This window comes from Netta rufina, assembly GCF_964035555.1.
Source record: "Netta rufina genome assembly, chromosome: 3".
Taxonomy (NCBI): domain Eukaryota; kingdom Metazoa; phylum Chordata; class Aves; order Anseriformes; family Anatidae; genus Netta; species Netta rufina.
In genome coordinates, this window is record NC_140125.1 from 11157527 (window position 1) to 11174651 (window position 17125).

Here is a 17125-nt window from a genome sequence, read left to right on the forward strand (position 1 = left end):
ATGAACCTCCACTGAGGTGTGTGGTGTTGGTACAAAGCGCAACTGCGAGGCCTTACAGAGCACCTGAGCAGATCGACAGGGCCGCTCCCTGAGCGAGGGGCTTCATGGAGCACGCTCAAGCCCATCATGTGGCAACACCCAACCAGCGAAGCTTCCTTACAGTGTGGCAACCTTTCACTTGGACTCCCCACTACCAGCTTTTCCCCCATAATCATTTATGTGTGCGTATATAGGTAACAGATACATTTTATTTTTACTTTTTTATTTGCGGGGAGAGGAGAACCCAGCGCAGCACCTCCCCGCCCTCTCAGCCCGGCCGCCATTTTGTGCTCCCCTCCCGCCGCGGCCGCCATGTCGGCGCCCCGCCCCGTTCCCCGTTCCCCGCTCCCCGGCGCGGTGCCCGGATGTGGGAGGCGCCGCCCCCGCCGCCGAGCCTCAGCGCCGCTCGCCCCCGCCCTCGCTCTCCCTCCTCTCTCCTCTCCTCTCTCTTCTCCGCTCCGCTCCTCGCCCTGCGCCGCCGTTGCGGGTCAGCGCCAGCCGCTGCCGCAGTGAGGGGGCAGCGGGAGCCGGCAGCGGGCCCGGCGGCGACGCCGAACAGGCTGACAGCGAGGCCGGGGCTCGGCGGATTCGCGACCGCAGGGGGGGGGAAGCAGCGCCTGACGCCCAGCCGCCGCCATGGTGAGGAGCCGAGCCCCCCGCTGCCGCCCCGGCGGAATATTCCAGGCTGCGTGTGAGGGGGGCGGCGGTCGGGGAAGGGGGGGGGATAAAGGGGGGCGACGGCGGCCGCTGCCCTGCCTCCGAGCCGGCTCCTCCGCCCCCGAGCCATCCACGTCCTCCGCCGGGCTTCCCCCTTCCTCCCCTCCCTCCTTCCCCGGGGGCGGGCGCGGCCCCCCCGCCGCCGCCCACAGCCGCCGCCTCGCCCCCGCTGTGGGGCTCAGCCCTTCCCTCAGCCCCGGGGTCCCTCTCCCTTTCCCCTCACCGCCACCGCCACCCACCCCGGGTCTCCCCTCAGCCCCCGGGGTGCTGTGGGGGTGCTGCTGCAGCCCCCGAGGCCGCCCCCTCGTTGCTGCGGCGGCGTTTTGCTGCTCGTGTGGAGGGCGGAGAGCTCCCGGAGCACGTAGCCCATGGCAGGAGCCGGGCGATTTTATAATGTCCACGGGGATTTATTTTTTTTTTTTTAGCTTAAAAATGCGAGAGGCAGGGGGTGTTGGGAGCCTGCGGGTGAGGGAAATGTAGGGTGTTCCTGTGTGTGTGTGTGTGTTGAGCTGCTCTGCTGTTCTTATTTTTGTTATTAATAATAATCATGGCGATTTAAATTTCCCTTTTACTGCCGTAAAATTAATCCAGAGATACAGTATGGAGTCCTGTAGTATTTTACGTCGACACTAGGGGTGTCTCCTGCTTGCCACCACTGCCAAGAAATCAACGCCCTTTTTTTTAATAAACATCTATCCTAGCCTAAATTATCCGGTACCCTGGCTTCAGGAAGACTCTGGCAATATTTTGGGTTTTTATAACTGGAGAAATACAGATGGTTTAAGCTTTTCCATTCTGACCTCTTAAAGAGCGAAGCCAGCTGTTTATCACCATTTCACATGAGACCTCACAGGGCCTAGGAGCCAGAAATGGGTTTCCTTTTCTTTTTAAGCAGGGGGTTGCAGCCTCTGCTTTTAAAAAATAAAACTGTAGCCAAAACTGATGTGGCATACTCTTTGCACGTACGCTTCAATGTCTTTTAGATGTGCATTTGAATAAATATTTTGAAACATGCAGAGGTTGGGTTTATTTTCAGTTGTGGACTAAAGCAATGTATTTAACGAATGCCTTTACACACTCTTAGAATAATATAAGGCTGAGGAAAGAAGGTTTGTATTCTGAGAGCAAGAATCAGTGAGATTGAGCCTTGGAAAAAAAAAGTTATGATTAGAAATTATGCCATAGTTGCAGCAATGCTAGTACTGCTGTGAATATACAGATGAATGGTGATAATGTGCTACACAGTGGTTGGGTTCGTACTGCAATTAGTTGGGTCTTTCGTGAAAATTCTGCTCTCGAAGAGTTGTCTGATGAGACATGCCGACATGCATGAAAGGAAAGAAAATGTTACTCGATGGTGATGTCCATGTGTGTATCGGTGACCTGTAACGAAACTAACTTTCATATATCATTAATTTTATTTTTTTCCCTTTGTTTTGCCTCAGCTGAAGCTACATTAGCATCTTTTGCTGGCATAACCATGCTGGTTATTACTTTGACTTCTTGAACAGTGTTTCTATATGATCAATTACCACGTGTAAATATAGATGCGTGAAAAAGGTGTTCTGAATGTTATCTCCACCAGTAAAGCTGTTTCATTGCTACAGTAAGCAGTAACAACAAGTGGAAGGTTTTGACCACAGCTGTATCAGTACATTGTTTGACAGCACCTGATCTTAGGTACCTTGTAAAAATCATGCTAAAACTAAACAGTTAAATGATGGTTTGTTTCTTCTTTCAAATACATATTAAGTTGCCATTCTTTCTACTGTTGTTACCTGTGGATGTTTGCACTGAAGGAGTTCACTTCTAATGACAAAATAGAGTAGATCTTGTTTCAACTGTTAATTACACTAGAGCAGCCCTTTTTTGCAGTTTGGAGTAACTTTTCTTTTGTGTTCTTGCAGGACCAGGGAGCTGAGAGTTCTAGTGAAGAACAAGAGGTGAACATATTGTTGTGTTCATAGTAGGTAGCTTAAGATAAACATCTAGTAAGTAAAAGAACATAGCTCTGGATGTTTTGGGATAGCCAGTTCTAAAATAATAACCTATCAAGCAGAGAGTATAATATGATGCATTACGTAATTCTAGAAGTAATACAGATGAGCTGTTTATGTCAGAGTTGGCTTAGAAAATACTACTCATAGCAAGACTTACTAGAAAAAGGTAAATAGTGCAGATGTTAATAAACAATCTTGGATTTGGTTAAATGTTTTGTTGGGACCATCTGTATTCTCGTAGGTCCTCGTTTGTTTCTAGCTCTTGAGCTTTATACTTGTAGGACGGAAAAGACAGAAATGCACTGAAGTCACCCAAACCATGTTACATAATGCACACATCTTTTTAGCAAGCCGAGAGAGTCTTTGGAAAATTGAGGAGACCAGTTTAAATTTGGACACTGCTGGTGCTAGACTCTTCTTCGAAGTTGTGACTCACTTGAGTAGTGGTGCTTCTGGCACTTGAGCATTTTCTCCAGATGAAGCGATTCATTCACAGTCTGATCTAGAACAGGGTTTTTAATTTATGGAATCCAAGAACCACCAAAACTCTTATTTTTCTGAAATGAAACAAACAAAAATACACCAGAAGACCAAGTTGAGTCTTTCTTTACTACTTATCAGTAAAGGTACTAAATAAGTTCTTGAAGAAAAAACAGCTACTCTGCTGCCAAATCACAATTTGACTGCTATCATTACAAGCATTTGGATAGTTGTTTGAGTTTTGTAATTGTTCTATCTGTGCCTGAGTACAGACATGGATGGTAGGAACAGAGAGGCCATCAAGCAATCCCTCTGTTGTGTTGGACTTGCTGGTGGTCTACTACCACAGGTAGAATAATAGTCTAGGATTCAAGATGGGAAACTCACGTGTAGGTCTTAAGAAAAAATTATGTGGTAGGCTTATTTAAGCCACTTCGATAAACAGAGGAATTTGTTGTGGCAGTAAATGTTCAGGGGCTGCTTTCTGAGGCTGATTGGAATATTTGAGTTCACTTAGCTTTGTGATCTGCTAAGGAAGAGACTGTTGATTGAGGAGGAAAGAGACTTTTAAAAAATAATTATAATATTCCAGTGGAATCAAAGTGGAATTCTGTCTTTCTGTGATGCAAGGTGCTAACTTCTAAATCTAAGATTTAAATCTTTAAATACTCCCTAGGAGGGAAAATGGAGTAGTTTAAGGGAAAATGATGTGTGATGGGCATGCCTCAGGAGCTTTATTCATCTTCTAAGGTACCAGACCTAGCACTAATGCTTTAAGGGAGTGAGATGAATAACACATAAATTAGGATTTTTATTGGTATGTTAAAGATGGGGCTGCCTTTTGCCCATCGGTGCTGCAGGAACAGGCAGTGTCAGTAATCTGGTATTTCTGGGGAAACAAATAAGGCAGGTATGTGCATTTTAATGCTAAACTGTTCTTCAGTCTGCTTCTGCCTCATCGTTTCTTCATTTTTTATGTCATGTAGACATACAAAAAGTTGCTGAGGTGTAGCCAGACTAAGAAATATTTATGAATTTTTGTTGCTGTAATAATACGTGCTGTTAAGAAAAAGAAAATTAATCTAGCAGTGAAGATTTTGCAGCTTTCCTCTAGTTGGGTATTACAGCAGTACCTATCTGGCAGCATCATAGAAGAGATTTTTTAGCTGTAGGTATGCTTTATAGTGTTCTGCTACTGTAATTCGTAAGTTGCACTTGCGTGAGATTTTTCAACATTACTTTGATTTCCCTGCTGGAAAAAGAATTCCTTTTCTACCCTTTTTTTTTACGGCCTGTGATTCTTGAAGTTTTGTTAAAGAAAATTGTATCCTTTCCTAAATTGTAAGTCTGAATGGTGATTTGACTGAGCATGAAGCTGTTAAGACCTTAATTTAGTTATAGGAAATGGTGACCAAAAGTTGTGTTCATGGAAGACTTTTTTTTTTTTTTTTTTTTGTAATTTGAGATAATGTATGATTTCTTGAAAGCCGTTTGCTCTTGATTTTCTTGCCCCTTCTATTTCCTCCCAAGCCTGTTCTCCCTGCTCTGGGTAGTATCTTTTGTAAATCCCTAATAGGGGGAAAAATCATGCTGCACTGTTATTTGTTGTTTACCAGCCAATTCATTTAGCAACACATCTCCCTATTTTTCCATCTTTTCTTTCATCTGGCTTACATTTTTTTCTTCTCCTCCTAAACTTGATTATTCCTGTGTGTTCCTTACAGAAGGACCACAGAGGCAAAGGGAGCTGTTTGTTCCCGTGCTTCCTACATGCTTGTTCTTTCCCAGAATCATAAGCAGAAATAGGGAAGGTGCTACTGTGCAAAGGCCTTGTCACGATCAAACTCCTCTGCTTCTGGAGGAGCAAGTACTGGAAGGATGGGGGAGTAAAGATTGGAGTGATGGGAAAGGGATGATGAGAGGCATGGATCTACATCAGAAGAGAGGAGGGAAAAGTGCTTGCACTTAAAGGGTAAGCAGCTGGAACCTTTTGTGCAGCGTATCGCAAGAAAATAAGTATCTTGTTTTACTTGCGTGTAAGTCTGGTAATTAAAACAGAAAAAAAGTTGGAACTCCTTACTTCTGGAAACTGTAAGAATTTTATTGGCTGACTTGATTGTATAAATTACTTACACATGTTCTTTCTTTCCCAAAGACCGTAAGAGCTTATCTTGCAGTGCTGTCACGAAGCTGGTAAATATTGCCCTTGTTCTACAAATGCAAAAGGTTGAGGTAACAGCCGGGTAATAACTTATCCAAGGCCCTTCTTGTCATTTAGAAGTTAACAGTAATATGTGATCTAGGAAGTGGATAATGTGTTTGTAGTTCGGAAAAAAATGCTAAGTCTAAATCAAATGAACTGCTCGGAAGTTGAAGTCTTGGCTGGTGGATTGGTTTGTGTGCAGTCCTGAGGAATCTTGCAGTACATTGTCCGGTTGGTTTAAGGCATTTGGCATTCACTGTACCTGAAATTTTGGTCATATGCTTCAAGTGTCTTTGTAACCTTGTGTTAGCCATTTTCTTTTAGAGATTAGACTTGGAAATGCACCTTTTATATCCAGTGGAAGCTATTCAGGTGCCTAGATGTCCATGGCCTAAAGTAATCTTAACACCAGCCATTTGAGAAAAGATCTGCTGCAAAGATTACTTTGCTGTGGTGAATGAAGAGGGACAGACTTGGATATGGACCAACATCTTTTAATCTGGCATAGATAGATATTTTGGTATATGAATTCAAGTATTCTGGGGACATTTTCACTGATGTTTCCCTAGATTAATTCTCAGTGAGCTTAAATGACTTGACATTCACAATTTTGTAATGATTTAAGTACCGGGCTAGAAGCATTATATACTGCTCTGACATACAATGTAACTAGATTCTTTTGGTCACCATGTGAAACCTTATTTCCTTAGTAATTCTGAATATCAAGATAAGTTTAACCAGAGTTAAACTGTGGCTTGTCTTCCTGTTCAGATGTTATATACAAGTTGAATGGCGAAAGTCTGTGCAGTGTTTAGTGTGGGAGGTGGAGGGGGTGTTCGGGTCTTTTTAAGAATAAAACCCACATCTTTCAAGTGAAGTCACTTTGGGGGTGAAAGTTCTTTTAAACAAATTGGGAAAAATATTGGTGACATTTAAAATAGCTTTCAAAATGCATAACTAGAAAATTTTAGTTTGGTGCCGAACTTTATTAGGCCTCTTGCACATACAGGAAGGCCATAAAAATGTTTCGTGTTGCTTTTAGATTGTACCTAGCAGAGCCACAAGCACATTTTTTATTATAACTGCTTGAGAAAACTACATAGGTGCTGCAAAGAGGCTGGGGACTGTATCTGACTTGCTTGTGATTTCACAACTGGTTGAGCCTGCTTCAGTTGAGCCTGCTATTGATACTCTATTCCACAAGTAGTGAACAGCCCCCAGTTATAGAAATAGTAATTCTTACCTATGTTAAGAAGTCTCAGAAGTCATTTAGATGCTTTGGATTAAAGAACAGCATTGCTCAGGAAGTGTCAATGAAAATCTTGGCTTCCAAGCTGTAAACAGGTTATGGCAGCTAATACTCAGGTGAATATTTGTGAAGTCTGTGTTGATGGACATTTTTAAGCAAACTGTTAAGGCAAAGAACCGGAACTCCCCCAGTAAGCTGATATTGTGTCTATTTTGAAAAGCTTATGTAGCCAGCTTGAAGTTCACGAGCACTTTATATCATTGCCAAAGTTAGTTAAAGTAGGAAATAACAAATGGCTTCCCACAGTTTTAGCTGAAGAACTTCAGGGAGAGTTTGGGGGAGCATGGGGATGGAAGGGGTGAAGGGGTGGGATGGGATAGGAAAACAGATAGAAAGCCCAGAAATGAAAACCAGGGATAATGTGTTTCTGGAAAGAAACCAGGCTACTGGAAAAGTGGAATTCAGCTGTGATGTGCACAAGAATATGATCTTAGTTCCCCAGCTTTTAAAGATGATCCTTTCTTCCTTCAATATGTCTATGACAAATACAGAGGCTTCTTACTGTTTATTTTCTTACTGTTTATTTTAAGTAGCTGGAAACCTTGGGAAAGAAAACCTCTGCTACTGTATTCGTACCTTTTCTTTCTTCTTACGTCTTTTCATATGTCGTCTTGTGAACAGCTTCTCTGCATTTATCAAGTGTTTTGTTTTCTTCATAATAGGTAGTAAAAGCCAGAACAACTGTTGTTCCACTGCTGACTGGATAGGTTTTGAATAGCATCACTAAAGCTGACACAAGTCACCTGAAGTCCCTCAGCTCAATGATACTGTGGTTAGCAGAGAGAACTTCAAAAGGAACATTTTGGAAACAAATTCCGTGGGGTTGAAACAAACTGCATGATACAACTTCAGCCCCTTGAATTTACAAAGAATAACTCCTCATACTTGGTAGGCATGATGACTGAGCAGCTTTTTCAGTGTTGTAATGAAACTTTCAGTGTGTAATGATGTTCCCTTGGGGAACTTTAATTCAGTATTGGGTCACTGCCTAACAAGCTTAACACCTTGGTGTCTGAGCAGCAATGGGTCAGTTTTGTTGGTAACGCTGGAAGGACACTTTGCAGATTTCACAGATCAAAGCTTGATTATATGTAGCCTGTTAAATTTTAAACAGCAAAAAGAAAAAAGCCATGTGAATTAAATAGACTTGATTTCTATGATTGACTTCAGTTGATTATATTGGCACTCCAATCACTGTATTAGACAGGGGTATCTGATAAAAATCTGTTCCTTATATGGATTAGGGTTTATAGTGCCAGCAGTTTTCCCTGCTTGGGAAGGCAAAGTGTTTTACTCAGAACACGAAGTTTGATTCTTCTAATAATGAAACGGATTAAAGCATTTGCATGGGATGTTGTTATATTTCATACAGTGTATTGAAAAATCAAGTTCATGACAAAAGTAATTTATAAAACTTGAAAGTGTAGTAAGTTAAATCTTCTGTAGTTGTGAACATTAGAGTGCAGTTCTCATGTTAAAACTGAGTTGCTGGAGCTCAGCTGTGAAAAGCTTTCTTTTGAGAGGCCTGAGTTAGCTTGAAGGTGGTCAGATTCCCTTTACTGATGAGAAAGCAAAAGGTCATGTGAGTAAAAGGGACTAAAATTGACAGGATGTAGCAGATGATGTTTTTTAAAATGTCAGTGTTGTATATAGTGGCAGTGCTGGATTGTTTTCCTAATATTAAAGATTCCAGGAGAATTTGGAAGAGTTGGTCTGAGCAAGAGATTTTTAGCAGTGGCTTTATTCTGGGTTCTTTCTCAGGGGTATTGTTTAACATCTGTGTTGTTGTTTGTTTTGTAAAGTCAATTAATCCATGTTTCCCAACATCTCTCAAACAGCACTGAAAACACTCATTTTAAAATTAGAAGTGTTTTATCACATGCCTCCATTAAGGCTTGCAAGCAGTAAACTTCAGAAAGCATAGCCTAGAAGAGAGAAGATGGGAAGCAGCAGAAAGACAGTAGTTTGTGGTTCTGTGGGTAAATTGTGTATGCGTGCACAGTTGTGTCAGTCTTCGGGGGATGGATGCAATTATTTGTGCTGTGCTTTGGACTAGGATGACTAGATTCTTGATTGTGAGCCTCCAGAGCAACTGGTAATTATTACTGGAAGTCACTGGGGCTCTGCAGGGGTGCGTCTACTTGGCTTATTTTGGGAGACTGTGGACCCTATAAATAGCAGTAAATTTTTAATGCTGCTTTGTGCGTACTTTCATGCTTGCTTTTATGTGCGTTTACAACTTAATGTTTACAAATCTTTTTTGGGACGGCTGTTTTTAATCTTACTGCTAGTTACAATTAATGGGCTTTGATTTCAGAGAGGTTGAAGGAATCTTTTCTTTACCAGGTGCTATGAATCATTACAAAAATGCAAGCTAAAAGTAAGTTAGACTTGTGGATAATTCTTCAAACATCTGACATATCCATCATTGTTTATAAACTACCGAAACAGGGTTTGAATTCTCATCCAATCTGTTGAGTACCCTCATTTTATTAGCTTGTAGTAAAGGTGCTACATGTCTGTATTTGCTACTGAATGATAAATATTTGCATTTCCTTGTATAAAAACGTGAAACAAGTCAGTCACTGCCCTGCGGAACATAACCTAAAATATTCCTTCTAATTGTGCTCAAATATTATATCACATAACTAACTCTTGCATGTATATCACCTCTCCATTATGATACGAAAAAATCAGTATTTCATCCATCATTCGTGTCATACAAAGAAAACTGTGTCAGGCTTTGAAATGTTCCTTAGCTGTGAAAACCTTAATTGAAAGTAGTATGGTGTTCTTGTGTCTTACTATTTTTCAGTTTGCATTCCTTTGATCTGAAAGACTAATAATCATAATTGTAAGACTTTGGAAATACGCAGTGCATCTTTTTCAGAAAATAAATTTTTAATTTGCTGGAGCAGCAGTACTAGAAATTCTGCAGATTCCCTTAGAAGGTGAGATGGTAATGTGCCCAAAGACCTATTTAATGTTTTGTTAAATTCTTGTTATTTTAATTATACTGGTTTTGATTCCTCTGTATTGGATCACTGTCTTGGTAGGGCCTGTTTTCAAACCATGACTCATCTTTATTCTTTACTGAATTAATTCTTCATGCATCCGTGAGTGTCATAAACCAAACTGGAGCTTGTTAAAATGTCTCAGTATCTGACAGCTGTAAGTTCTGATGAAGTTATTTTCCTTTTTGGAAGGAAGAGCTAAGTATTAAGATGAGTTTTAACTATTAGAGACAGGAATACTGGAATACAGTCTTTTTCAGATTTTGTATATGAGCAACTGTTCTTCAGCACAGCCTGGCTCTCCTTTGGTTTGCACATCTTGCCCAATTCTGTGTCTTTGCCTCCTTGTTTTCTTTTCTTGTCAGTTCATGAATCAAATCCTGTTTCTTTTCTGTTCTCAGATGCATGTCCTTTACTCAGTTCTTTGTAATGTTCTTCAGCCCTTTTTGTGACAGATCGTGAAGGACGTTCTATTAGTTGTCTACTTTCTCTTATCTTCTTTTGATGTGCACTTTCCATTTTCTCTCTCTCCTTCTGGCCACCCACAAGACTCCCATCTCGTTTCAAACTCAGACTTCCATTTTTCACTCTAAGTGTGGTATCAAACTCTTTGTAAGCTGCTTAAACAAGGAGGGCTGATGACAGCATCTATTTCTGCAGCTTGTTCTGTGCTTGTTCGCTACCACTGATTAAGTACTGTGCATTGACCTGTGTGACTTTCCTGAAACTTTGAAGTTCTTGTGCCATAGCCTTTGTGAATTGACGATTCTCTCAAATTTGCACTTAAACCTCCCTGCTCAAGGACACTTGCCTCTTTTAAACTGTTACTGGGCTGTGCTATGCTGTAGAGTTGCATCAGCTTTCTTTTTCTTCTAGGCCCTCTCGGATCCATTTCAACGTATCTGTGCAACCGGTCCCATAGCCTTAACTTTTGCAGTCAACACAGTACTGAATAAACTCTTGAAATCTAAAAACTTGAAGTGGTGATCTGTTGGTAGACAGATACATTGGTCATGTTGTTTTTCAGTATTTATAACCTATTTACTTGAATAGGGAGTTACATTAAACCGTAATACAAAGTAGAACCTTTAATACCAAGCAGTGTGCTATTGCAAGATGTAGAAAAATCTGTTATTTTTGTTTGTTATAGAACGTATCTTCGCTATTTTTTTGCTCTCCAAATACAACTTGCAGCAGTACAATAATATGTTATGTCTAAACCACACAAAAAAAACGAAGCCTTTATAGCTGATTTTCTGATACCAGTCTCCCGTCTTCAGTTGCACAGTTCAGATAAGTGTTTATGGCAAGAGAACTTTGTTTTGGGAACAAATAAGTTAATTTATATGTCTGTCTGCTGTCAGAGGATAACATGCTCCACTTAATTTCCAGCTAGGTTCTCATCTTTCATATTTGCCTCAGTCTCGTACGTACCTCAGATATATCTGATTAGTCACAAGCAGGCCTGTAGCCTTTTCTTGCCAAAGTTAGGAAGATTTGTTTTCTCTCCTGGGAGTTCTCTGACTGCTATAGCTCACTTTCTGCTTTTGGAAAATCCTCTGCAAAGAGAAGTATTATTACTCCTTCCTAATGCTTGTAGCTTTGAGTATTAGTGAAAGTGATCTAATGATTAGCAGTTTTCTTGCTGCATGCTTAGAGTTATGGCTTTGTGTTAATATCTGACTTTGGTACAAGCAAACTAAGGTAGTTCAGAAACTTCAGAAGACTGGACCACCGTTAACTGTGCTCACTTTTTTTTTGTATTGTCACAAGTCATATTTTTAAGAGGTAGAATTTTTGGTTCTACAGATACTGAAAATGCTTAGCTATAGCTTTTTCAAAATTATTCCAAAAATAAGTTTAAATTTCCAAACATAGTAACAAATAACAGTGATTTCCACGACATACTAGAGCATGTTTAAAAACAATTCAGAGGATCAGAGGATAAAAAACCTGCTTGTACAGCTCTCATTGATCCTGTGACAAGAGTTTGGTTAGAAGTACTATAGGCAATAAAACATTTTAAAGTTTTTGTGTTTTTTTTTTTTTTTTAAACTATTTCTGGTAAATTTGGAGGGAGGTATTGAAATACCAGTTAACTTGGCCGAGTTTTTGCTCAGATTGTTCTTGAGGAGCTGTTTGCTAAAGCTCCCTGGCTTTTTCTTGTTTTTATAGTACCTGGAAGTGCTGAGAATTAAATTGGCATAATTGAAAGCAGCCTCCTGAGAGCATCTCTATAAAGCAAATTATAGTTCAATATGGCTTTAGGTCAAATTAATATCTTTATAAAAAGTAACTCTTCTGTTCCTATTTTCTATGTGGGTCAGCCAGTGATTAATTCTCAGTTTTGTTGGGCCACTCTTTTAAGACTTCGTGTTGGAGAGGAAGTCTCAAACATTGTCAGTTTTCTGGGAGGTTACTTTGTACAAAAACCTTTGTTTCCAGATGCTTACAGAGAAAGGGAGAAGCTGACAGAGCTTTAAGTACCTACTAAATATTTTACCTGCAAAGCAGGTGTTTTGACTCTTCAGTTTTGTTTCATCATTTGACAGGCTGTAAGGTGCTAGATAATAGCTTAAGTGCAATCTGTTTTTTATTACTAGCTGAAATTGTGACTTCTATCCTAGTCTGTCCAATTTTTCAGTGATGCTTGTATACTTTGGCCTAATGTTGAATCAAGTCTTGTTTCCTTTGCTGTACAGGTTACTTATTTTTTCCAGATTGGAAGTTGTTATTCTGTCACACAAGCGCATGCAATTTACTGTTTGCAGTTTCTTGATTTTCCTGTGTTCGTAATCACCAATGAAGAGAAAAACATTCCTTTTTATAAGTCAAAGCTTTAAACCAAAGAAGATTATAAATCACTATTAATGGCCAATTTATATCCACTAATTTCCCTAAGAACAAGATCAATGTGCTATGCTTTGTTTTTCTTTTTTGTTATATATTATCCTATGAAGTATAAGTTGTACTTGCTTTGGAAGGGATTTTTTTTTTTGACATATTTGGTGCCTTACTGTCATTTCTTCACCCTTAACTGTGAAAATCCTGTGATACTTCAGTCACTTGTGGTCTTCAGTCAGGTATTTTGCTTTCTCCCATGATGTTAATTACAAGCTTCTGCCAACTTTAAATAAACAAATAAATGCCTTCCTTGAGATGCTCTATAAAACTCTTCAGCACAACTTTGTTGTTCATAAAGATCTATGTAGTTTTAAAACGTGTCATTGATACGTCTGTTTCCTTGTAGGCTTCTCTGTGTCTTTTACCTGGCTTTGTACTTGGATTACAACTTTTCTGGTCCGGCAGTGGGGTCTTGCTTTTGTTTTCCCTGGCATGTAGCACAAGGTATCCTTGTGTAAGGGCAGTGTATTAGGGTGGGTTGGTGGGGCAACTCCCTTGTGTTTATCTTTTAAGTCCCTAAAGAAGGCTGCTGTGGTCTTTTTAGCTGTGATCATTGAGTAAACTTCAGTAAAGAGCATTGTGTGTTTGTTTCCTATGTTTCTGTGATAGCATTCCTAAATAGAAAGGATTGTTAGCACAGTTATCTATCACTAGGTTGTTTTTTTTTTTCCGACTTTGATAATTTCTTCTATCTTCTAGAGTGAGGTGCTGTTTTGGTGCTGTCTTTTTTGGACCCTCTCTCAAGATGTTACGGTGAATGTGTCTGAAAGAGTAGTTAGAGCCAGGCTTTGGAATGTGGGTGTATATCCTCATCTAGAGTATCAGTTTGGAAGACAACCACTTAACAATTTTTGGACAGTGCAAATCTGATTTATTTTGTGGTTTGAAAACAGAAGTTGTAACTTGTGAGAAATCATTACTGTTTTTGAGAGCACATCTGGCTTGCCACTAGCAATTGCCTCTGTTTGCCAAGAGTTTTCAAGCCTCCTCGTGGCTTGTACAGTGGTCAACTGGGGAGAACCAGGGACAATATGCCAAGCTCTTCTGGATCTGGGGCTTGAACTTGAGTGCCTGGAAGGTCTCTGCTGTTCCCAGTAAACCTTGTAAGAAGTTTTATGGGTGCAACCAATATGTTAATGTAATCAGAGCAATTAAATTGGCATCTCGTAAACTTCTTATGCCTTATCCAGTAGCTATGGAGGACCAACCTGCCTTACTCCAAAGACTTCCTAAAGTGAACTCTAAATTGCATCAGAACTTTGATGTAGCGACGACAGAACCTTATTGTTCCCCTACAAAAGGTTGAGTTGCTTCAGCATCTTTCTGGGAAAAATGTCCTGTCCTTGGCTTTTGGAGGATTCATTATTTATGTACTGAAAATTACAGGCTTTTGAGATTTTTTTCAAGACTGATGCAAGCTTTAGAAATGCTAACTCTGCAGTGATTGCAAAGCAGACTGGGTTGTTGCCTCTGAAGAGTAGTAGCTGGAAACTGCCAAAAGTGAAATTGTCTCATAGCTCATAAAGTTACCACTCATGTTCCTGTCAGTATGTTTCTTTCAAGATTCATTTACAGGTTGTGGTACTTAGGGAGGTTTCTGCAATGACAGATCTTGTTCTGTACGGGAATTTGATTACTCATGCATATCGGGTTTTCATCTTCAAATAACGAGGATTATTTGTTTCTTTTCTTAATGTAAGGTAGAGGCAGGATTGTACCATACCTTGTTTTAAACACAGCAGTATGTTTGTCTCCAGTGCTGTTAATCATCTCCCTGCTAGACTTCTTGTAAATGCTTCCAGGGAGTTCTTCAGGTAGACCAGAAGACTTAAACATGTCAAAGATACAACAGTTGAGTTATATTAAGTTTAAAGCAACCCAGTTACCTTTTTAGGTTTTTATGTAAACCTGCATAAGAATACTTGCGGGGGTAGACACAATAACTGGTGTTATTGATGCTGACTGTACCCTCAGACCTGATGGATCATTTTCACCTGCAGGCTTAGGAAAAGGACTTTGCAGTAGAACTGTTCTGTCACTGATCGTGCTTTCTGCTTCAGTGGTTTTGTGAACTGTTCACTGGCATTTCTGCTGAGTCCTTATAAATTGGTATGTCTTAGGTGACAGGTTTTTTTTCTTGGAGGCACCTTTAGATTATCTGCAGATGAGTGTTGTGTGTGCATGTGTAGATACGATTATTTTACCTTTTAAGATCATGAAAGCTTAGATCTTTTTCTGAAAGCTGTGCAGTTGTAATTATATTTAGATTTTAAAAGCTGTGATGTTTATATGAATATAAATCATAGTCCCTGCTGTAACTGCACAGATTTTTGATTGCTTTTTTGGTCCTGAACACTTCAAATTCAAAGAGAAAAAAAAACCACTTGTTTTAAATTTTAATACATATATGCTTTGTTTTTCTATCTTCCCTTTGACACTAGTAAAGCAAGAGGGCATGTTAAAGTTAAAGGCTGAACTTCAACTCTGCTCTTGATTCTTTCAGTTTTCCTGTCTGGTCGAGGTTTTGGCAGCAGCAGCTCTCTCGAATATCGGGTTCACTTCTTGCTTCATTGGTCTAGGGCTTCCCTGTGGTATCCTAGAATAGCTACTTGCCTGTGATGGCCTTAAGCCATTAATATCTCATTTTGGAGGAGACCCCTGGGCAGTGTAGGATTTAAAGCATAGCAGAAGTGACTGGCCAACTGCCAGCCAGAGGACAAGTGGCTTCCCTTGAAATGACTGGCAGAGCCCGAGCACAGCCACGGCTGGTGGTGGCTGAGGAGTAAACTGCGGCCTTATCCTGAGACCTGAGCCGTCTTCCTGGCCTTCTGCACCTTGGAGTGAGGGGGGTGTGTGGAGGAACCTGATGTACAAGCAAGAGGACAATCTTCTAAAGAATCATCACCTGTTTCATCGTGAACAAATCAAATTAAAAAAAAAAAAAGCTGTCAAAAATAAGTTTTTCATAATACTAATTTTTTAAATGCGTCCAAGTGAACTGTAACACCTCTTTTTGCATTTGTGCAAAGAACAACAATGCCAGAATACTGTAACAGCTTTAACCTGACTTGATCCCTACAGTAATCCCAAATCCAGCAATCCCCTTTGCCTTGGTTCATTGTCTCTGATGTCTGCAATTTAAATGCCATGTTCAAGAATTAGGTATTAATCTTTTTTGAATTCCTTTGGTACTGAAGGTCAGAGTGTTTTCTTTAGAGGCAGGATTAATGAATTCTGGCTTTTTTGTAGATAACACATTTTAAACCTGAAATCTTCCAAAGGTAACTTGAAACAAGCTGCATTTTTTTCTAGCAGTGCCCGTTTTTGACTGCAAAATGTTCCTAAGGTTTTTCTTGATGTTTGGTGTTGATTAGTGCTCAGATGAGATGCTGAGTTAGCAACAGCTGTGAGACCTGGCTCTTGGAACTTTGTAATTGTTTCAGTTGTATTAAGGTGATTAAAAACTGAGAGCAGGAAGTTCAGAGGTTTATCAGAATTCAAGCAGCTAAACTGAAAGTGTTGAGTGAAGTAATACCGCAGCTACAAGGAACGATGGTTATGGTTGTCAGTGGGTATTTGAGAGGTCACAGTTGATGCTGTGGTCTCAGAGTGGAGTCTGTAGCAAATGCAAGAGAATAATCTTTTTTTTTTTTTTTTTATCCCAAATGAAATGCCTGTTTTTTCTCTTCTAGATTCAAGGTGCGTGTGAGGGAGAGAAGATGTTACTGTCTAAGGCATTTAACAATTCAGTTCTTATCTCGACCCTTAAAAATATACGTAACAGTTTATTCAACTACTGTAGAATCAATATTTGGAGAATATTTCTGTTTGAGTAAAAAGTAGAGGAGAGCACATTAGCGGTACCTTGGCAAATTTAGAGTTGAAAAATACTTACTTTTCTGCATGAAGATGTGAGCATTATGTGACGGCAGTTTTCAGTTTCTGTTTTTCTTTATTGTGGGATGCATTTGGTTTACTGTCCTCAACATGAGAAGCTTCAAGAACTTGGGTTGTAGCTGAGTCAAAGAGATGGGAATCATTAGAGAAATTCCTAAATAAAATAAACTTTTGTACTAGAACAAACAGCCTTTCTGTAACTTCTATTTCTCATGCTATTTTCCTAATAGGCAGCAGTCATATTTGGGAAAGCAAATGTATCACAAAAGCACTTGTTGGAGGAACTTAAAAGCAAATGACTGAAGTCTGGTTTTTGTTTTTTTTAACACTTAGGGAACATCCTAAAACTTGATTGGTTTTAAATCCATTCCTTATCTCTGTATCCCTAGGAGACTTTTCCTTTTATGACTTTTCATAGGAACTGCTCGGTACAGAGACTTTTGGTCAATATGTAACTTCATAGTTCATTTCTGTAGATGTAAGTTCTGTAGACTTTTATTTCTGGTTTACTAAAGAATAAGAAACAAATGGCGGACACTAGTCTGTTTAAAAAAATATATAT

General features: G+C 39.9%; 1 protein-coding gene across 1 annotated transcript in view; it reads left to right on the plus strand.

The window, feature by feature from the left end:
* Window positions 1–419: 419 nt before the first annotated feature.
* PPP3R1 (protein phosphatase 3 regulatory subunit B, alpha) overlaps window positions 420–17125 on the plus strand; it is a 37617-nt gene continuing 20911 nt past the window's right edge. Inside the window, exon 1 of the mRNA XM_084283872.1 lies at window positions 420–678. Coding sequence (XP_084139998.1) covers window positions 676–678 — 3 coding nt within the window. The 5' untranslated portion in view covers window positions 420–675. The remainder of the gene's footprint in view (window positions 679–17125) is intronic.